This window comes from Chiloscyllium punctatum, chromosome 3 (genome assembly GCF_047496795.1).
Source record: "Chiloscyllium punctatum isolate Juve2018m chromosome 3, sChiPun1.3, whole genome shotgun sequence".
NCBI classification, from domain to species: Eukaryota; Metazoa; Chordata; class Chondrichthyes; order Orectolobiformes; family Hemiscylliidae; genus Chiloscyllium; species Chiloscyllium punctatum.
This window is the reverse complement of record NC_092741.1, coordinates 124431981-124455109: the sequence shown is the minus strand read 5'-3', so window position 1 is coordinate 124455109 and position 23129 is coordinate 124431981. Positions and strand designations below refer to the sequence as shown.

At 41.2% G+C, this 23129-nt stretch overlaps 1 protein-coding gene across 2 annotated transcripts in view; it reads left to right on the top strand.

The window, feature by feature from the left end:
- The window catches only part of fam83b (family with sequence similarity 83 member B), a 40423-nt gene extending 18004 nt beyond the window's left edge, over window positions 1-22419 (top strand). For both annotated transcript variants that reach the window (XM_072560246.1, XM_072560241.1), the window contains exons 4-5: window positions 17187-17311; window positions 19178-22419. In XM_072560246.1, coding sequence (XP_072416347.1) covers window positions 17187-17311; window positions 19178-21359 — 2307 coding nt within the window. In that variant the 3' untranslated portion in view covers window positions 21360-22419. The remainder of the gene's footprint in view (window positions 1-17186; window positions 17312-19177) is intronic.
- The last annotated feature ends 710 nt before the right edge of the window (window positions 22420-23129 follow it).

Below are 23129 nucleotides of genomic sequence, written 5' to 3'. Positions count from 1 at the left end.
GGCTTGTATACATTTAAGTTTAGAAGGATGAGAGGGGATCTGATTGAGACGTATAAGCTTATTAAAGGTTTGGACATTCTGGAGGCAGGAAGCATGTTTCCGCTAATGGGTGAGTCCAGAACCAGAGGACACAGTTTAAAAATAAGGGGTAATCCATTTAGAACAGAGTTGAGGAAAAACATCTTCACCCAGAAAGTGGTGGATATATGGAATGCTCTGCCCCAGAAGGCAGTGGAGGCTAAGTCTCTGGATACTTTCAAGAAAGAGATAGATAGAGTTTGTAAAGATAGTGGAATCAAGGGTCATGGGGATAAGGCAGGAACAGGATACTGATTATGGATGATCAGCCATGGTCATAATGAATGGTGGTGGTGGCTTGAAGGGCCGAATGGCCTACTCCTGCACCTATTATGTATTGAAACTATAAGCCACTTAGCCTAACGCATGCCATTAGAAAAATGCTACAAACCATTTATAAGGGAGAAATAGCGGGGAGAATAGAAATATGATTGATATGGTTCTGTGAGAGGAAAATTATGTTTGACAAATTCATTAGACTTTGGAGAATATAACAAGCAGAGCTGATAAAGGGGGCTAGTGGATGGTACTGTATTTGGATTTCCAGCAGGTATTTAGCAAGGTGCCACATAAAAGGTTATTGCACATAATTTGTAAATAATGAAGTGCCTCAAAGATCAGTCCCATGGCCTCAATTATTTACTATTTGTAGGAAAGGGCAGGCTGTAGTTTATGCAAGATAAACAGAAGTTGCTGGAAAACTCAGCAGGTCTTGCAGCAACATCTTCGGAACTGGGAAAGGATCATTGGACCTGAAGCATTAACTCTGATTTCTCTTGACCTGCTCAGTTTTTTTCCAGCAATTTCTTTTTTTTTGTTTCTGATTTCCAGCATCTGCGGTTCTTTTGGGTTTTTTTTGTAATGTATGCCAGTTTGTTGATAATACAAAAATAGGAGGGGGTGTTGCATGAATGATGAAAACATAGAGTATCTGCAAGGAGATAAAGGTTCGTTCAGTGAGAGAAAAAGGAATTGGGAGATGGAACCTTAATGTAAACAAGTGAGAGTTCATGTAATTTGGTAGGAGGAATCAAAAGGCAAACTGTCATGTAAACAGAGAGATATTCCAAAAAATGTGTGACACACAGGCAATTTAGGTGTTCTTGTGCACAAGAAACAAAAAGTTAGCTTGTCGATGTAGCAAGTAATTAAGAAGGCAAATGGATTTTGGCCTTTATTGGTAGTGGTTTGGAGTTTAAAGACAGTGAAGTATTGTTACAGTTGTACAAGTTAAGCTGCATCTGGTGTACTGTGTGAAGTTCTGGTCCCCATATTAGAGAAAGAATACTCAAAAGCAATTCACTAGGCTAATTTCTGGGTTAAAGGGATTGACTTATGAAGAATAGTCATCCAGGTTAAATCTTCATTCATTTGAATTTAGAAGAATGAGGAGTGATATTATTGAAATATAAAAGATTCTGAGGGGCCATGACAGGGTAGATAATGAGCAGATGTTTCTACGAGTGAGGAAATCTCAAACTAGGGGACAGTTACTGAATAAGGGGACACTCTTTAGACATAAGATGCAAAGGGATTTCTTCACTCAGATGGTGGTGAATGTCTGGAATGTGGCAATATTTAAAGAAAAGGCAGATAGACATTTGAAATATCAGTGAATTGAGGGCTATGAAGAGCTGGCATGACAGGAGTTCAGGCTGGGGGCCTACTCCTGCTCCTATTTATTACATTTTTTATGTTCTGACAAAACTGTAGCAGATTTTCAATCTGCTCCACAAAGATTTGAATTATATTTTTTCTTTGACATTTAGCTCACCAAAAAAAATCCAGTACTTAGTGTTGGTTCTTGGGACAAATGGGCCATCAAAAAAGTGAGTATAAGTTAAATATCATGAAGTTCTGCTTTAAAAAAAAAGCATGAATCAGAGATGGCCTATAGTAAGTCAGCTTCAGTCCAGTACGTACACATTTTGCAGGCAGACTCAGACAGTGATATACCACTGAAACAAAAATATAAGGTTTGATTTTACAGGGAATGGGTGTCACTGGCTAGGCCAGCATTTATTGCCCATCCCTAATTGCTCAGAGGGCACTTAAGAGTCAAGTATAATGTTGTGGCTCTGGAGTCACATGTAGGCCAGACCAGGTAAGGACAGCAAATTTCCTTCCCTAAAGTAGACCAGATGGATTTTATAGTGATTGTCAGTGGTTATATGGCCATCAATAGACCTTGAATTCCAGAATTTTTAAAAATTGAATTCAAAATCACCCATCTGCCATGAGATTTGAACCCAGATCCCAAAACATAACCAGGGTTTCTGGAATAACAGTCTGGTAATAATACCACTAGGCCAGTACCCCTTTCCCCTCCCCACCCCCCCTCCCAGTCCCACCCCGTCCCCAGGCCCTAGACAAGAGATGATTAATTGCTCAGAAGACCAACTTAAACTAAATTGAAAAAAATAGAGTGGGATCAAAAAATGCTCAATGGAATTCGATGAGATGAAAGTCTTGGCAAAAGCAGCTGCTGCTCTAAATGGCTGTAGGCTCCATGCTGAAGAAAAATAGAGAGGTATAGGTTTACCAGCAACGTCAACATTCAATATTGGATTAATAGGAACAGGAGTAGCCCTTTCAGTCACAGTTAGATCAATGTGGATTTTTATCTTAACATTATCTATCTTCCTTGGTTCCACTTCTCTTAATACACTTGTGTAATGAAAGCATATCATCTTAGTTTTGAAATTTTCAATTGAACTGCACCCTGCAAGCCTCCAGTCTGCTGGCCATCCTTGCTTCCCATGAGCCTCCAGTCTGCTGGTCATCCCTGTTTCCCATGAGCCTCCAGTCTGCTGGCCATCCCTGCTCCGCTCGAGACCTGCTGGCTATTCCACTCTGCTCCAGATATCCAGCCACTGTACCTCAGGAGAAAACACCAAGCAATGAAAAAGGGGAGAAAGAGAGAAAAAAAAACTGGAAGTAAACGAAAGGAATGGAGCAACTCCGGTTGGAGCATCCCACTCTACCGCTATCTTGACCAGAAGAACTGAATTTTCATGGAATCAGATTATTCTGACAAATCATAGGTTGCCCAGCAGACACTGCTGGTAAAACAGAATTGCAGTAAATTTACTTCAGTATTCTCCTCTATAGTACACTCCCTGTCATACAGGAAATAATACAGCCTTTTTCTTGAGGATCACCATTGACTAACAACTAACTCTATCCCTGTCTACAGTAACCTAATTATATAATCAGATGAGCTCTGCACCTAAGCAGAATATCTAAACAGAAGCTATTTGTCTGCTTCTTTGCCAGCAATGTGAATTTTAAATTAAGTCAGCAGAACATTGTTTGAAGCTGCTCTATGGAGTAAGTCCATTGCAAAGTACCACAAGACTGTCGATCCTTCATCAAAGTGCATCAAACAAACATATGAGCTATGATTACAATTTCTGACTTCTATCTGCCTCTCGAGTTTGCTGGAACCTGAATAAGCTCATTTTACTCTGCAACAAGCCATTAGCCCATTTAAGAGATTTGATATTGGTTTGTACAATAAATATTAACTGGAACAGTGGCCCAGAGGTCCTGAGCTGAAATTCAATTATGGCTGCTTTTGAAACTCGATTTGACGTGCTGCTAATGTGTGGGCTGAGAATAATTAGGGAACATGCCAGATTGTCACAAAAACCCAAGGTTCTACAAAGTTGTGAGTTTACTCATTCTGCCCCTATCCAGTCTCTCAAAATGTGGTTGATTCCTAGTGAGCCAATCAGGCCATGTCACAGAACATAAAGATTCAAAGCAGGTATAGGCTATTCAGTCCATCATACCTTTTCTACCCCGTAACAGTATCATGCCGGAACTCTCAATTCAACTCCATACCTTTGCACACTCTCCCATATCATGTGATTGGTTTAGTATGCACAAATCTACTGATTTTCAGTCTTGAATATATTCAACAATTGAATCCAGATGTAAAAGAAAATAAAATTGGCCTTTGGCAACAATCCAGAAATAATATCGTTCTTAATTTATGTAGTCTCGCACAGAAGTAGGCTATTCAGCCCATTATACAAATGTCAGCTCTATGAAAGAGCTAATCAATTATCCTGAATTCCTTTCTCATTCCCCATAGCTTGACATTTTTGTTCTTTTTAAAAGTATATATAAATCCTCTTTCAAAAGTTATCATATGCTGTGTTAAAATCTCCTCCCACTCTGATTCCTTTGCTTCCCTGAAATCTATGTCCCCTGGTGACAACTCTTTATGGCAATGCAAATAGTCTCTCCTTCTTCACTTTGTCAAAATCCTTCATGATTTTCAGTAAATCGCCCCTTACCTACCCTGCTCTGAGGCGAAGCAAATTACTACAGATGGTAGAATCAATACTGCAAACAAAAAATGCTGGAAATCACAGTGGAACAGGCAGCATCTGTGGAGAGAGAGCAAGCTAGTGTTTCGAGTCTTAGATGAATCTTCTGAGCTGCTCTAAGGAGTCAAGCCCAACTTCCTAAGTCCCTCCACATAACTGAAGTCCTTCGTTCTTGGTCCTATTCAAGTAAGTTTCTTCTATACTGTCTCTAAGGCATTGAAACCCAAAGGGAAACAATAATCCAGCTGGAAATTAACCAGCCATAAATGTTTAACTTTCCTTTCTTTTGCATTCTATGTCTCTGTTTATAAAGCCAAGGGTCTAATTTTTTTTAAAAAATAGCTTTTTACCTTATTCTGTGACCTTTAATGTTTTGTGTCTATATACCTCTGGCCTGTTTCTGAAAGTTCCCTTGAAAATTGTACCATTTTGCATACATCTCTCTCATAATTCTCATTGTTGAAATGAATTACTTCACAGTTTTGTATTCTATTTATTTGCTACTTTCCTGCTCATTTAACTGATTTGTCTATGCCCTGCTGAATTGCCAGGCTGTTTACTACACTTCTGAGTTGTCTGCAAACTTTAAAATCATGCCCTATAAATCCAAGATATAACTAATATTTATCAAAAGGAGAAATGATCTTAATATCAAGTAGACTAATTCACTGATGGCACCAAGTTAGGTAGCACAGTAAGTAGTGGAATTGGCAAACAGAAGAGAATAATTTAAAAGATTAATGGAATGTTAACTTCTAATGAAATGTAGGTGGAATGCAAAGAGTTTTGAATAACACTTTAGTTGTACATAGCTTTTGCTAAGTTTCCTTTGGAATACAGTGTTCAGTTCTGCCATAGGTCAAGGAAGGAACTGTGCAGATTCACCAGAATGATCTTGGGCTTGAGAGGGTTAAATTCTGTGGACAGTTTGCCAAGGTAAGACTTGAATTTAGAAAATTGAGGTGTGATCTATTTGGGGTGTTTCAAATGATTAAAAGATATAGTGGGTTGGGTAGAGAGACACTGTTTCCTGTCGGGGAGGCTAGAACACAGGCTCTCTACGACAGAGAAAATCGGAGCTGGGTCAGCTGAGGGTGATGTCAGCATTCACTTCTACACTATGAAAGGTGGTGGAATCTTTTTAATCCATGAGCTGTGCGCGCTGCTGGGTGGGCCAGCATTATTGCCTGTGCCCAGCTGACCTTGAGAATGTAGTGGCTCGAACATTTTTTTCTTGAAACAGCCATTAAGCTAAAGCTTGACCAGAGTGGTGCTGGAAAAGCACAGTAGGTCAGGCAGCATCCGAGGAGCAGGAAAATCGAAGTTTTGGGCAAAAGCCCTTCATCAGGAATAGAGGCAGGAAGCCTCCAGGGTGGAGAGATAAATGGTGGGGCTGGGGAGAAGGTAGCAAAGAGTACAATGGGTGGATGGGGGTGGGGATGAAGGTGATAGGTCAGAGAGGAGGGTGGAGTGGATAGGTGGGAAGGGAGATTGGCAGGTAGGACAGCTCATGAGGATAGTGCTGAGCTGGAAGGGAAAGTGGGAGGAAGGGAAATGAGGGCTAAGGCTAGCTCAGTTTAAAAACTTCAAATGTGAAATTGGTAAATCTTTGTTAGCCAAGGGTATGAGTCACGATGGACAGATTGAACATCAGACATATCTTCAAACAAAGTGCAAATCCAGTGAACCATAGCATAGAGCTAGGGGAGGCATGGTGCTCAGTGGTTAGCACTGCTACCTCACAGCACCAGAGATCTGGGTTCAATTCCAGCCTCGGGCCACTGTATGTGTGCAGTTTGCACATTCTCCCCGTGTCTGCGTGGGTTTTCTTCGGGTGCTCCAGTTTCCTCCCACAGTCCAAAGATGTGCAGGGCAGGTGAATTGGCCATACTAAATTGCCTGTAGTGATAGGTGCATTAATCAGAGGGAAATGGGTCTGGATGGGTTACTCTTCGGAGGGTCGGTGTGAACTGGTTGGGCTGAAGGGCCTGTTTCCACACTGTAGGTAATCTAATCTAAATATTAAAAGCAACAAGCTATAGGCAGAATGTTATATCAAGAGTGAATCAGACCAAATCTCTCTATCTTCATCGCATCCAATAGAGAATGATGATGATGAACATTAAAGCAACTAACAGAACAAAGGTGCTTCATGTGCATTACTTTCTCATCTACAGTAGATTGTTTTGTGAGTGAGCAAGAGACAGGGCTCAGATGGAATTGTCGTGCAAATAATTTGCATTGATCTCCCAAGGTTCTTGCCTTCATTGATGCCTGCATCTTACTCGTTCAGTCCACATGACACTGAGAAGCAGCTAAGTTTACTAAACCCAACAAAGACTATCTCAGAAACAGTGCTGAAACCTGACCAGCAGAACTGGCTCTTATGTAGACATAAGGATGTTTTATATGCAGTTTACTGGCATAGCCTCAGCAGTATCTCAGTGGGCAGCATTTTTTACATTTGAGTCAGAAAGTTGTGCAATCTGAAGCGTGATTTTATAGAATGTAGCTGGTTCACAGGTTACAGTAACTTCTGGCTGCAAATGGCTCCTCTCTGGAGCTGATGAGCTTCTGGCACTGAGTGAGGTGTTCAGGAAATTACATTCCACTGGTAAAGTAGGGGTTCATTATAATTTTTTCAATTAATTCAAGGGATTTGGATATTGCTGACTGGGACAACATTTATTGTCTATCCCTAGTTGTTCTTTAGAATATGGTGGGTGGATGCCTTCTTAAGTCACTGTAGTCCTATTGATGTAGGGGTACCATCCCCAGTACTGTTAGAGAGGGATCTCCAGAATTTTGACCAAGTAACACTGAAGGGATGATTATATATTTTCAAATCAGGATAATGAGCAACTTGTAAGGGAACTTGCAGGTAGTAATGTGTCCATGTACCTGCTACCCTCCTCCTGTTCGATGGAAGTGGTCATGGGTTTGGAAGGTGCTGTCTTAGGAAACCTTGATGGAATTTCTGTAGTGTATTTTGTAGATGGTGGAGGGAGTGAATGTTGGTAATATGGTGCCAAATCATTCTGTATGGATGCTTCAGAGCTCAGTACAGCAACTGCTCTGCCTAGGACTGTAATAAACTACAGAGAGTAGTGAACACAGCTCAATCCATCATGCAAGTCAATGTTCCATCCATTGACTCCATCAACACTTCTCGCTGCCTCAGAATGGCAGCCAACATCATCAAAGATCCCTTCCACCCCAATTATAATCTTCTTCAACCGCTTCCATTTTTGTATCACAAGATACAAAAGCTTAAACACACGTACTAACAGTTTTGAGAATAGCTTCTTCCTGCTGTTATCAGACGTCTGAAGGACATCTCAAATTTAATGTTGAACTTGCTCTTTATGATCTCCTGTTCAGCTGTAATATTGTGTTCCTCGCTCTGTTTTATTAGCCTTATGCACATATATGACATGATCGCCTGTACTACCCGCAAAACAAATTTCCTACTGTACCTAGGTACATATGGCAATAATCCAAATCAAATTAGTGAAGTGGGCTGCTTTGTCCTGGTGCTGTCAAGCTTCTTATCATGGATTTGGAAGGTGCTGTCAAAGAAGCCTCAGTGAACTTCTGTGGTTCTTGCCCGTTGAGTCACTGGCATGGATGTCTAAATTGGGCTTCACTATGCTGGATGACAGTGAGCTTTTTCAGTGCAGTTGGGGCTCTGTTCACTGAGGCAAATGGAGAGTAATCACAAAGTTTGTGAGAAGATTTGTAATTCGGGTGCTCATTGTTGTGGTTCTGTTCGCCGAGCTGGGAATTTGTGTTGCAGACGTTTCGTCCCCTGTCTAGGTGACATCCTCAGTGCTTGGGAGCCTCCTGTGAAGCACTTCTGGTTGTCAGTTCCAGCTGTCCGTTGCAGTGGCCGGTATATTGAGTCCAGGTTGATGTGTTTGTTGATAGAATCTGTGGATGAGTGCCATGCCTCTAGGAATTCCCTGGCTGTTCTCTGTTTGGCTTGTCCTATAATAGTAGTGTTGTCCCAGTCGAACTCATGTTGCTGAATACCACAAAGGTATACAGGAAAACCACACACGCAGACCAAGTCCTGAACTATGAAAGCAACCATCCCAACACACACAAAAGAAATTTCATCAAGACACTGTTCAAAAGGGCCACAACACATTGCAGCACACTAGAACTGCAAAAAGAGGAAGAAGAACACCTCTACAATGTATTCACCAAAAACAGATATCCCCGCAATTTCATCAACAGATGCCTAAGGGAAAGACAACGGAATGAGGACATGCCACAACCCAAAGGACTAGCCACGTTACCCTACATCACCAACATTTCTGAACTGACAGACAGACTACTTTGACCACTCGGACTCATAACAGCACACAAACCAACAGCCACTCTCAGACAACAACTCACCAGAACAAAGGACCCTACACCCAGCATGAGCAAAACCAACGTAGTGTACAAAATGCCATGCAAGGACTGCACAAAACACTACATAGGGCAAACAGGAAGACAGCTAATGATCCGTATCCATGAACACCAACTAGCCATGAAACAACACGACCAGCTATCCTTAGTAGCCACACACGCAGATGACAAGCAACATGATTTCAACTGGGACAACACTACTATTATAGGACAAGCCAAACAGAGAACAGCCAGGGAATTCCTAGAGGAATGGCACTCATCCACGGATTCTATCAACAAACACATTGACCTGGACCCAATATACCGGCCACTGCAGCGGACAGCTGGAACTGACAACTGGAAGCGGCAGATTCAAACCACTACAAATGCCGGAGGAAAGATCACAGAAGCGCTTCACAGGAGGCTCCCAAGCACTGAGGATCTCACCTAGACAGGGGACGAAACGTCTGCAACACAAATTCCCAGCTCGGGAAACAGAACCACAACAACTGAGAGTAATCCTTCCTAGTTCTGACCTGTGTTTATAAATATTGAAAAGGCATTGGTGGGTAATGAAGTAAGTCACTTACTGCAAAATATTTGGCCAGATATGTTTCCAGTCAGGGCTGACTCTAAAGATTTTAATGTGAGGAATTCAACTATATATGCTAAAATAAAAACAAAGTGCAGGAGGCATTCAGTTCTGTAAAGAGAAAAACAGAGTTAACATTTCAATGTGGCTCTCCTTTGGTATCATCAGAGTTGGGATTATCCTATTGACTGTCAAAGGGAGACAGTTAGATCCTTGTTCTTTTTGGGATTGTCATTGTCTAATACTTATGAAATGAATGTTCCTTATCAGTCATCAGACATCACCTGGATATAGTCCCTGTCTTTCTGCTTGTAGGTATAGACTGCATCAGATTTGAGGAGTTAGGAATGGTATTTTGAGTTCTGGGCATCAACCGTTCGTAGCTGGTGGGTAAGGTACTTCGCTGACACCAAACCTGCTTTGTAATGTTTTCAAAATCAAATTCCCTTCAAATACATTGGCGAAAGTGAGGACTACTGATGCTCGAAACATCGATTTTCCTGCTCCTCAGATGCTGCCTGACATGCTGTGTTTTTCCAGCACTCTACTCTCCACTGTTCAAACACATGTCTGGGGCAGGTGGACGTAGAGTCATAGAATTATACAGCACAGAAACAGACTGTTTGGTCCAACTTATCCGCACCAACCAGAAATCCTAAACTGATCTAGTTTCATTTGCCAGTGTTTGGTCCATATCCCACTAAATCTTTCCTATTCATATACCCATCCAGGTGCCTTTTAAATGTTGTAATTGTACCAGCCTCTACCACTTCCTCTGGCAGTTCATTCCATACAAGCACTGCACTCTGTGTGGAAAAAGCTGCCCGTCAGGGCCCTTTTAAATCTTTCTCCTCTCACCTTGAACCTATGCCCTCTGTTTTTGGACTCTCCTACTCTTGGGGGAAAAATAACTTGTCTATTGATCCTATCCATGCCCCTCATAAGGTCACCCCTCAGTCTCTGATGCTCTAGGGAAAACAACCCCAGCCTATTCAGCCTGTCCCACTCCTTCAACCCTGGCAAATCCTTCAACCCTGGCAACATGCTTGTAAATCTTTTCTGCACCTCTTTAAGTTCAACAATATCTTTTCTATAACAAGGAAACCAGAATTGAATGCAGTATTCTAAAAGTGGCCAAATCAATGTCCTGTACAGCCACAACACCTGACATCCCAACTCCTACACCCAATGCACTGTTCAATAAAAACAAGCATACCAAAAGCCTTCTTCACTACCCTGTCTCCCTGCGAATCCACTTTCAAGAAATTATGAATCGGCACTCCAAGGTCTCTTTGTTTTGCAACACTCCACAGGACCCTACAATTAAGTGTATAAGTCCTGTCCTGGTTTGTCTTATCAAAATGTAACATCTCATATTTTTCTAAATTAACGCCCATCTGCCACTCCTCAGCCAATTGGCCTGTCTGATCAAGATCCCATTGTACTCTGAGATAACCTTCTTCACTGTCCACCATACCTACAATTTTCACCTGCCAACTTACTAACTATATCTCCTATGTCCACATCCAAATCATTCATATAAATGACAAAAAGTGGTGGACCCAGCACTGATCCTTGTGGCACACCACTGGTCACAGGCCTCCAGTCTGAAAAGCAACCCGTCACCATCACCCTCTGTTTTCTACCTTCAAGCCAATTTTGTATCTAGTTGGCTAGCTCCCCCTAGATTCCATGTGATCTGACCTTGCTAACCAGTCTACCAATCAAATCTTGTTGACCATCTTGCTGAAATCCATATATATAATATCTACCACTCTGCCTACCTCAATCTTCTTTATCACCTCTTCAAAAACTCAATCAAGTTAGTGAGACATGATTTTCCATGCACAAAGCCATGTTGACTATCCGTAATTAGTCCTTGCCTTTTCAAATTCTATCCCTCAGAATTGCCTCCAACAACTTACCCACCACTGACATCAAGCTTATCGCTCTATAGTTCCCTGGCTTTTCCTTACCACCTTTCTTAACTAATGGAACCACATTACCCACCCTCCAGTCTTCTGACATCTCACCTGTGGCTATTGATCATACAAGTATCTCAGCAAAGGATCCAGCAATCTCTTATCAGCTTCCTACAAAGCTCTGGCATACACCTGATCAGGTCCTGGGAATTTATTGACCTTTATGCATTTTAAGATTTCCAGCAAGTCCTCTTCTGTAATATGGACACTTTTCAAGACATCACTACTTATTTCTTCAAATTCCCTAACTTCCCCATCCTTCTGCTCAATAAACACTGATGTGAAGTATTCATTTAGTATCTCATCCATTTCGTGTTGTTCCACACAGAGGTCCTTGATCTTCAAGGAACCCTATTCTCTGCCCAGTTACTCTTTTTTTAATAGGATCTCTTTAGATTATCCTTAACTTTGTTTGCTAAAGCTATCTCATGTCCCCTTTTTGCCCTCCTGGTTTCCCTCTTGAGTATATGCCTACTGCCATTATACTCCTCCAGGGATTCACTTGATCCCAACTGTCTCTACCTGACATATTCTTTCTTTTTTTTTCCTGGCTAAACCATCAATTTCTCTCATCATCCAGTATTCCCTACACTTACTAGCCGTGTCCTTCAGACTAACAAGAACATATTGTCTCTAAACTCTTGTTATTTCATTTTTGAAGGCCTCCCAACTTCCAACTGTCCCTTCACTTGCAAATAGTCTTCCCCAGTCAACTTTTGAAAGTTTCAGCCAAATAACTGCAAAATTGGCCTTCCTGCAATTTCGAACTTTAATTTTTATATGAGGTTTATCCTTTTTTATAACTATTTTGAAACTAATAGAATTATGATTACTGGTGCCAAAGTGCTTCCCCACTGACACCTCAGTCACATGTCCTGCCTTATCTCTCAAGAGAAGGTCAAGTCTTGCACCTTGTCTAGTTGGTAGATCCACATATCGAATGAGAAAATTTTCTTGTACACACTTGACATATTCATCTTCATTGAAGTCCTTAACACCATGGCAGCCCCAGTTAATGCTTAGACATTTAAAATCCCCGACCATTACAACCCTATTATTCTTATAGATAACTGAGACCTCCTTATATATTTGCTTCTCAATTTCTCGCTGATTATTCGGGGGTCTATAGTAGAATCCAAAAGGTGGTCATCTCTTTCTTACTTCTCAGTTCCACCCATATAACTTCCCTGGACATTCTCCTAGGAATATCTCCCCAAGTACAACTGTAATGTTACCCTTAACTAAAAACACCACTCCCTCTCCTCTCTTTCCTCCTCTTCTATCATTCCTATAATATCTGTACCCAAGAACATTAAACTACCAGTCTAGCACTCCCTGAGCCATGTTTCTGTATTAGCTATGATATCCCAGTTCCATGTTTCCAACCATGCCCTAAATTCATCTGCCTTTCTTGTCATCTTTCATTATAACTCTAAACATAAAGTTAAAAAAAACCTCTTAAACCCAGAAGTAACATTTGAATAATTTGATTTACAAAGCCTAGAATGGAAATATTGCAGCTTTCAAAATTAAATTTCCCAAGATAATCAGCTAACAAATTACATGTGCCTCTGCATAGATTCGCTGAATGGCAGATGATTCCTGAAGTCCACAGTCTGCCTGATTCTTACTTTGACTCCTACCTTAGAGCACCTGAGTCTGTGGTGGGTTTGCTGGGGCCATATTTAAAGCTCTGTGGAACTCAACTATTGTCAGTACAGCATTCCTTATATTCATCCACAGAAAATAATCACCTCTGTTGCTTGATGGCCATGTGTTTTCTAAAATAGCCTTATTGTAGTAACTTGAACCAGCCAAAAAGCAGCTATCTCCGTGTTGAATGATAGACCAGTTTCGATGGGCTGGATGGTCTACTCTTCCAGTTTCTTCTGTTGTAGACATTATGTTCAGAGATGCTATTACACCCCTCTGGATCAGGTGGGACTTGAACCCAGGCCCCCAATCTAGGGGAAGGGACACTGCCACAAGATACCATCCATCGTCCTTTTTAGATATTTAGATATTTTCTAAATAATCTGTTCAAAGATGTTATTACACACATCTGGAGTATCTAGTCATTAACATTGTCTCCTGGTTCAGAGGTATGGACACTATCACTGCACCACAAGTGCCTCTCTATCATCTTTTATATGCGATGTTTAAGGACCTATCTAATTGTCAACAGTTGAAGATAAACCATTAGGGAGCCTTAAGAAAGAGGCACCTGTCTTCCATAACAACATGTATGATAGTACTATGTATAAGTTATATTAACTGGTTGGACAGAATAACAACTGTAAGGAGCTAAAACTATCACATCTGTCTCCATCAGCACCTAATGTAAGACTAAGTGTTTCTCCACCCAAACATTGAGAGATATAATCAGGTAGAGTGGAACTAATGCAAATTCAATATTAACTCTTTCAGAACCATTACATTTGTAGTCTTCAGCAACATCCTCTGACTTACTGATGAAGGGAAGGTCAGTGAAGCAGTTAGAAATACTTGCTGTCCAACAGTCACAACCATTGTTGTTTGTGCTAGGAATGCTGATCCCACCCAATGGGGAGTTTCCCATCTCCTACACCACCCCCAGTCCCATTCACTTTTTAGTTTTCCTCGGGTGGTTTGGTATCATATTTGGTCACATGTTGTCTTGATGTCAGGGCTAACCTCTCTTACCTTACCTCTGGAATTCACCACTTCGTCCTCAAGCTTGGACCAAAGCTACCGTGAGCTCGGGACCCCGGGTGGTTATAAAGTTATGGAGATCTATAGTACAGAAATAGGTTCTTCTGCCCGTTGAGTTTGAGCCAGTCAAAATGCACCATCTAACTCTTCTAATCCCGTTTTCCAGCACTTCACCATAACCTTGCATGTCTTGGCATTACAAGTATATGTCTAAATATGGCTTAAATGTTATGAAAATTATTGCCTCTACTACCCTTACAGATTATTACTATTCTCTGGTTGAAAAATAATTTCCTCACATCCACTTTAATCCTCCTGCCTCTTACCTTAAATCTATGCCCCCTAGTCATTGATCTCTTCAGCAAGGGCAAATGTTTCTTCCTGCCTACCTTGTCTGTGTCCCTCATAATTTAATCCATCCCTATCTTCTCTGCTCAAAGGAAAACAACCCCCAGACAATCAAATCTCTCTTTAAAACTCTTCAGCCCAGGCAACATCCTGGTATACATCCTCTGCATCCTCTTCAGTGCAATCAAATGGAGCATTTGTGAGCAGGCTATTACTGAATAAGTGCTACATGACAGTGCTGTCAATGACACCTTAATAATTTTGGTGATTGAGCGTAGTCTGATGGAGTGATAATTCAAGTCATGCCTGAACAATTTCCACATTTTATACAGTGTTGTGGCTACCTTGGAAAAGCTTGATTAAAGGTACAGATGTACAGATCTTCAGTCCTTCAGTTGGAATGCTATCAAGATCAACAATCTTTGAAGTATTCAGTGCCTTCAACCATTTATTGATATCACAAGGGAGTATGGCAATAAGGCTGAAGACTGGCATCTGTGAGATTTTCATCATAGAGGTGACAAGTGCAAGAGATTAAATGTTGAGGAGCCTATGACAGACCTTTATGTTTTTATTATTTCCCCATTTCCCCTTTCCCTGCCTCTGTTCTTCCTTAAACAACTGTCACACATCTAACGTCTTCCAACTCTGACGTACGATAATTATTCTGAGATGTTGCGATGAATTTGAATCACAAAAACAGGCGTGGAGGTTGTTAGAGAGTTTTAGATCTGAATTCCAGCACCAATTTGTGTCTCACATACCTAGTTTCAGCTTTACAGCAGGGAAGCAACCAGGAGAAAAACTAACAACTATTTTAATGAGACTGTGGGTCTCCTTGTAATTCAATACTTTGAGCTGTTCTGTAAATGGGTGAGTTCCCAGAACATTAGGGAAACCTGATGCCACAACCCAGTTGAGAATTGCTGGATCCAGGAGATAAGTGTCTTTCTACTCACCTGCCGGATCCACTGATTCTTTTCTCATAAAGTCCCCCAGTCGTACACCTCCTCCTGACCTTACCAATCTTCCCCAGACATAATGCCACTGTTCCCAAGGCTTCTCATTCCAATCAAGTTCTCCACTCACCAGCTGCTCCACTGACAGTGCAAGCACATATACCTTGCAAGGTTAAGCGATTTGAGTAGTTTGCAGAGCGAGAGAAGGGTAAGGCTACAGTGGGATTTGTAAACATGATTAAGAAATGTTAGAAATTGAGGCATTGCCAGGCCAGGAGCAATAGAGGTCTGTGGGCATTGGAATATGTGGGAGGGGAGGAGGAGGATCTGAGACTTGATTGCAGGTAAGCTACAGGCAGCAGAGTTTTTAAATGAGCTTAGATTTATGGAGAGTAGAAAATGGGACAAAGAAGCAAGAAGAGTTTTGGAAGAGTTAAGTTTGTTTAGACTATGGCCAGATTGATAGTGAGGATACCAAAGGAAACACAGGATATAGATCAGTTGGAAACTTGAGTGGAGAAGTGGCAGATGAAGTTTAATCAGGCCCAGTGTGAGGTGATTCATTTGGGGAAGTCAGATGCAAGAGGAAAATATACAGTAAATGGCAGGACCCTCAGGAATGTTGATATACAGAGGCATGTTGGGGTTCAACTCCATAGCTCTCTGAAAGTGGCAACACAAGTGTATAAGATGGTAAAGAAGGCATATGTTTATCAGTTGGAGCATTGGGTATAAAACTTAGCAAGTCTTGTTACAGCTGTATAAGACTTTAGTAAGGCCGCATTTGGATTTTTGTGTGCAGTTCAGGTTACACCACTATAAGAAAGAGGATGTAACAGAGTATGTTGTTTGAATTGGAGTGTATTAGCTGTAAGCAGAGTTTGGACAAACTTGGATTTTTGTTTTGCTAGAGCATCCATGGCTGAGGGGTGACCTGATAGAAGTATTTAAAATTGAGGGTCATGAATAAAATGGATAATTAGTCTTTCTCCCAGGGTGGAAATGTCAAATGTCATGGGCTTAATGGGGAAAGTTTAAAGGAGGTTTGTGAGGAAAGTTTTTTTCACACAGAAGGTGGAAGGTGTCTGGAGGACACTGCCAGGTGAAGTGGTAGAAGTGTAGATAATAGCAATATTTAAGAGGCACTTAGACACTGAACAAACAGAGAACAGAGGGATATGGATCATGTACAGACAGATGGGATTAGTTTAGAAAGAGGCAATGGTATTGTCACTGGACTGTTAACTCAGAGTCTAAGGTAATGTTCTGGGGAACTAGGTTTGAATCCTGCGATGACAGATTGTAAAATTTGAATTCAGTAAAATTCTGGAATTATGAGTCAAATGATGAGCATGAAACCGTTATTGATTGTTGGAAAAAAAAGCATCTAATTCACTAATGTCCTGTAGGGAAGGAAACTGCCAGTCTTACCTGGCCTGGCCTACATGTGACTCCAGACCCAAAGCAATTTGGTTGATTCATAACAGCTCTCTGGGCAGTCAGGGATGGGCAATAAATTCTAGACTTTCCAGTGACACCCTCCTATCATGAATGACACAGTACAGACATTGTGGGCTGAAGGGTCTGATCCAGTGCTGTACTATTCTATGTTCTGTGTAATCAGGGAATGGTAATGCTGGCATTTAGAGAACTGCTTGCTTACTGCTATCATTTACTCATCGAATCAATGTTATATGTTGAGGTTTCATGAAAAGACAAATTTGTCATTTCATGTTGTAGCCACTGTATGTTGTGTATTACTGGTTTGAAACAACTGCTAATTCCAATCAATCTTCTTTGACAGAACATCAGAATTCGGACAGTCAAGGGATTAGATTACCTTTGCAGATCGGGGAGTAAGTTCCATGGGAAGATGACAGAGAAATTTCTTCTGGTTGACTGTAAGACAGCGGTATATGGAACGTACAGGTAACTTTCTGCATATTTATACATACAAAGAAATAATTGCGTGCAAGATTAAAACTAGGGACCATAAGTAGAGGATGGTCAATTTTTTTTTGTTATTATTTCATGGAGCATGGGCTTTGTTGGTTCGGGCAGTGTTTATTACCCTTTCCCAGTTATCCTAGAGAAAGTGGCGGTGCGCCGCGTTCTTGATCAGCTGTAGTTGTTGAGGTTCTGAGACATCCACAGTGAAGCCTAGGAAGGATTTCCAGGAACTTGAACCGGTATAAGTGAAGGAATGATAATATAATTCCAAATCTGGGTTGTGAATGGCTTGGAGGGGAACTTGCAGGTGGTGGTGTTCCCATTCATCTGACTTCCTTATCCATTAAGATGGTAAAACCATGGATTTTGAAGGTGCAGTTATAGGATACACACTGCTGCCACTCTGCGTTGGTGAAAGGAGTGAACATTAAAGGTGGTGGGTTGGGTGCTGATCAAGTGGGCTGTTTTCTTGAATGGTCTTGAGCTTCCTTGTATTGGTTAGAGCTGCACCCATCTCAGCAAATGAAGAGTATTTCATGATACTACTGACTTGTAATATGGACAGTCAAGAGATGGGTTAGTCACTGCAGCATTCCCAGCCTCTGAGTGGCTCTTGTATTCACAACAGATACAGGGTTACCTAGTTCTGTTTCTGGTCAATAGTAGCCCCCAGAATATTGACAGTAGCGAGTTAATGATGCCAATACCATCAACATAAAATGTATAATTGTTAGATTCTGTCTTGTTGGAAATGGTCCATTGCCTGACGCTTGTGCAATCTTAAACTAATAGTCACATTAGCAAAGCTTAACACTGGTGAACTTGCCTAAGCAAGTATCTCATTCAAATAACCCAATCCTGACTTCTTGCAAAGATCAAGAAATAACTGGCCTTCAGTGAGATTGTTAATAATATTTCAGGGTTCAGATATCCTGATGAAACAGCTTTGTTTATACAGTTCTTTTAATGTAGCAAAACATTACAGGGATATGATGAAACAAGTTGATAACCAAACTGCATAGAAAGATTTTAGGAAAGATTACCAAAAGCTGCTTCAAAGAGTTAGGAGCATCTTAATGGAGCGAAGGCAGGTGAAGAAGTGTTGGGTCAACAAGATGTAGGTGATTAAGATTACAGGCAGGAGGGCTTTGGGGATACGAATAGGAAGGGTTTGGAGGGACCTGGGCCAGGTGCTGGCAGGTGGGACTAGATTGGGCTGGGATATCTGGTCGGCATGGACGGGTTGGACCAAAGGGTCTGTTTCCATGCTGTACATCTCTATGATTCTATGACTCTAGAGTTCATTGCACTTTCAAGTCCAGAGGTCACAAAGCTATGAATGAGGGATTCTGCAGGATTTTCTTGTCATTATTTAGATAGACAGGAATAAAACATTGAATTCCAGGAAAAATGAGCACAGAATTGTGAAGTGATGACATGTTCCAAGGACTTTAAGAAAGGAAGGGAGGTCAATACTCTGGTAGTTTATGGTGATGGTGAGAACCTTGCTTTATTTTCAGGAGGTTGGTAAATTTGCTGATGGTAGATTGAAAGGAGTGAGGGATGGCTTCTGAAGAGAGTGGACAATTGTCAGCTAATGGGGCGGGGGGCGCGAGGCTGAGCAATCAGAACTTCAGCACCTTCAGGAGATCGATCACCTGCACTTGGAGAGCAAGAATATGCAACGCATTCTCCACCTTACAGAATTTAGATTAAGGACAACTGTGTTACTGAACGCAAGGAGGAAACCTGGCGACTCCTTTCTGTAGCATTCTTGAAACTTTTCCTTTGAACATTCAATGACTTAGCTTTCCGCAACTAATTAAATGAATTATTTATTTTCAGTTTCATGTGGTCCTTTGAGAAGATAAACCTTAGTATGGTCCAAGTGATCACTGGACATCTGGTTGAATCCTATGATGAAGAGTTTCGGACACTCTATGCCCGATCTGATATCCCTGCTATGTTTTCACCTGAAAGCTCCAGACTATTGGTGGATAGAAAGCAACCATCCATGTGGCAGCATAACCAGAATACTAATATCTACCAGCATTCACTGGCTTCCTTCGCTTCATCCTCTAGCCAATACCAGCCATTGAGTCGGCAGAATCCCAAGCGGCATACTCTTGATACATTGTATCAAAAGTTGTATTCGAGACAAAACGCTCATCTAAATGAGAGGAACAATGCTGACAATAAATTTAATTCTCGGAATGCACATATTCGACCTCCCATTGCAAATGGTCTGGATGCCACAAACCGAATCAGTCGCCTACAGACGTATGAGAGAAATGATTATTGGAAGCGACACAGTTACGCTGGGGAGCAGCCGGAAACATCATCGTATCTCTTGATGAATAGACCAGTAAACCAAAGACCCTTGTTTCAAAGAAGTGACCAGAATCTGCTCGAGGAAAGCGAAAGTGTTACCTCTTCAACTCGAGGTGAATTCATGTCCACCACCATCAAGAACGCTCTCGATCGCCTAAAACATAAGAGAATAACACCGAACTTTGAAAGGAGCTCAAATATTCGGAATACGTATCATGGGCCTAAGACTCTGAACCTGCCTTCCAGCTACAAGGTCCCAACCCTAGAAAACATGAAAAGGACGGGTTTGCGAAACTGGCGAATTGAAAGCTACTTAAATGATAAGGCTGGGCCAGCAGTGAATTCTAGCACTGAGTCATTTGATGGCACCGACCTGAATACAACCGACAGGTTTGAAAACCTAGCAGGCCCCAAGATGCATGAAAATTTAGAATTAATAAACAGAACAGAGATTAAAACCAACCCTAATTTGTCAAATTCCCGTCTGCGTTCTTCATTGGTCTTCAAGACCTCTATGATGGGACAGGCTGATGTCTTCAGCCCTAATTCTGAATCAATGGCTTCAACGATTAGCGCAAACTCAGGGTCAACAACTCCTCGGGAGCAGACACCGAGCAATCTCAGGTATTCGTGGATGATTGCCGATAAACAGCGTTCATCAGATGAAGTGAAAACTCCGAGTGTGGCAGGTATACAGCAACTATCCAGTTATTCAATGTCATCTCAAAATGAAACTGAGGTGAATCAAAGACCTAATCAACACAATCCGAGCTTGCAAGCACATCAGACTGATCAAAACAAGGCGTCAGATTACACTGCTGGACAGGAAACTGGACACTACACGCTGCCCAAGACAAAATTTCATTCCTCTTCTGCTAGGACTTTGTCAATCCACTCACTAACTGATACAAAGGGAAATGAATCTCCCAAGATTTGGCATTTTGGGAAGGGCAAGAAAAACCATGAGCACCCAACAAATTTCCTTACAAGAAGTTCAGAGAAGATCAGATCTCTACTGAGCTTATCAAGCGATAAAAGAGATAATCAGCCGAGGAGTAGAGGGTCAGTTGCATCCTATAAAACAAATAGCAGTACTGACACTTTAACCTCTGAGAGTGATCAGCTAGAAAGGAGAAAAATAGCAAAATATGCACGGAATGAGCAAACGGAGAAGACACCAAGTACATCATCAAATTCTGTGAACACTCCAAAATTTGATCATGCCGACAAACAAGAGCAATTAAACACAGATGGCTATTTGCTTGCGAAGGATAACACGAGGCTGGGAGATGCATCAGCTCCGAGATTTGCCACGGAACAACTGGACGTAGGCAACACGGAACATAAATCACGTACCAGCCCCTCTTCTCTAGTGAGGAAATTAAAACCTGAGGAATCCAAGAACAATATTTATACAACAACGACCACTCAACCTAAAGAGCACCGAGTTTACAGTCGTTTTGAGAAAGTTTACATGCCGCAAACCAGCAACTTGAAACCCGAAAGAACCGAGCCCACTTCTGTCCCAGCAAAGCCGGTTGATAGCAATAACACTTTTCCCAGTGAGCAGTCGCACCGTCAGTCAAGGTTCCCCTCATACCAAGGGAATCACGTTCGCCAAGCAACCCACCACAATGAAAATAAGTTTGAAAAATTTGTGCACAGATTTGTCGGCTCATTCAAATCTAAAAAGTAAGAAGCCTTAAAATTACTTTTTAGTGTAATAATATATGACTGCAGTCCCCCAAACTTCCTCATGCTGCTATTTTAATGAGTGGTAACACATTTTCTATGAGAGGTACATTGGAATAGTACGAAGAATGCACTGTTGCCACCATCACACCATAACCCATATAATTTCAACATGAAGGCAAACGTGTAACTTTCAATGATGGTAAACATGAAATAGTGAAACGTGAATTATTTTGGTTGATTGCTTCAATGCTTTCAAATTTCTTTCAATAAATAACCTCAGAATTTAAAACGATATGAACATACAAATTAGGAGCAGGAGTAGACCATTCAGCCCCTTGTGCCTGCCCTGTCTTTCTATACGGTTCATGGCTAATCTGAGTACAACCTGCAGTCTGCATTCCCAACTATCCCTGATAACCTTCTTCACCCTCCCCCCTCACAAACACTTAACAAGAATCTATCTGCCTGTGTTTTGTTGATATTCAGGGGCTATGCTTTCACCGTCTTTTCAGGAAGACTCATGCCCTTCTGAGTAAAAAAAAGTTTTGCTTCATCTCAGGTTTAAATGGGTAAGCCCTAATTTGTAAAAAGTGACTCCTAGTTCTACATTCTCCCATATGAAGAAACATCTTCTCCACGTCTAACCTGCCAAGATTCCTCAGGAACTTATGTGATAATGGTTGCATGAATTCATTTAAACACTGAATGTCTTTCCTACCTTCAAATATCTATGTTTTTTTTGTGCCTTAGAATATAAATGAACATTTAATGGAGAGTTGAGACTTGCAGAGTATGCTCTCAATTGCTGGTGTTTCTTGATAAGCCGAAAATGTTTATTTTCGGGATTGGACTATCACTGAAATGTTCAATGTGTACAACCACTGAAAATGTTTCAATCTATTACTGTATAAATATCTCAGACTTGTTACCTGTAAAATAGTGATCAATTCAAGACACAGAGAAAGTTGAAATGTTTTTATAATTGGTTCTATATTTTGTACGGTAGTAGCATTTTGAAAACTGGGGTTGATATATTAAACTTGGGAATTTTTTAATGAAAACTGCAATTGTCTTGGTATCATTTAATGATATTTTCCTTCCCAGACCTAAACTTTTGAGTTTCAGCTTCCTTTAAGTTTCAGCTTTGCTACCAGAAGGTGTTGGTTAATCATGTAATACAGTCCCATATGTCTTAGCTACCCTCCCCTCACTGATTCACACTGAGATATGGTTTGAGGGTCATGATGTTTGCATGTACTTTGGCAACATAACAATGTTTCATGTTTGAGTGAGTAATGGGAATATTGACTGTGGCTAGTGAATGGTTCAGATTAATACCGGTGGCATGGGTCTCAAATCCTGTCCCAGATGAGGTAGACTTGGAGCATATCACCTCACCCTCCCGATGGTACCCATGGCATATTCCAGTAGTTCAGTGAATCATCACCAAAGATCTACCTTTGGTCAGAGATCTTGAAGAAGAAATGAGTGATTACATGATTCATTTTGGAAGGTCGAATTTAAATGCAGAGTATATGGTTAAAGGCAGGATTCTTGGCAGTGTGGAGGAACAGAGTGATCTTGGGGTCCATGTCCATAGATCCCTCAAAGTTGCCCCTCAAGTTGGTAGAGTTGTTAGGAAGGCATATGGTGTGTTGGCTTTCAATAGCAGGGAGATTGAGTTTAAGAGCTGAGAGGTTATGCTGTAGCTCTATAGAGCCCTGGTTAGACAACACTTGGAATATTGTGTTCACTTCTGATTGTTCTTGTA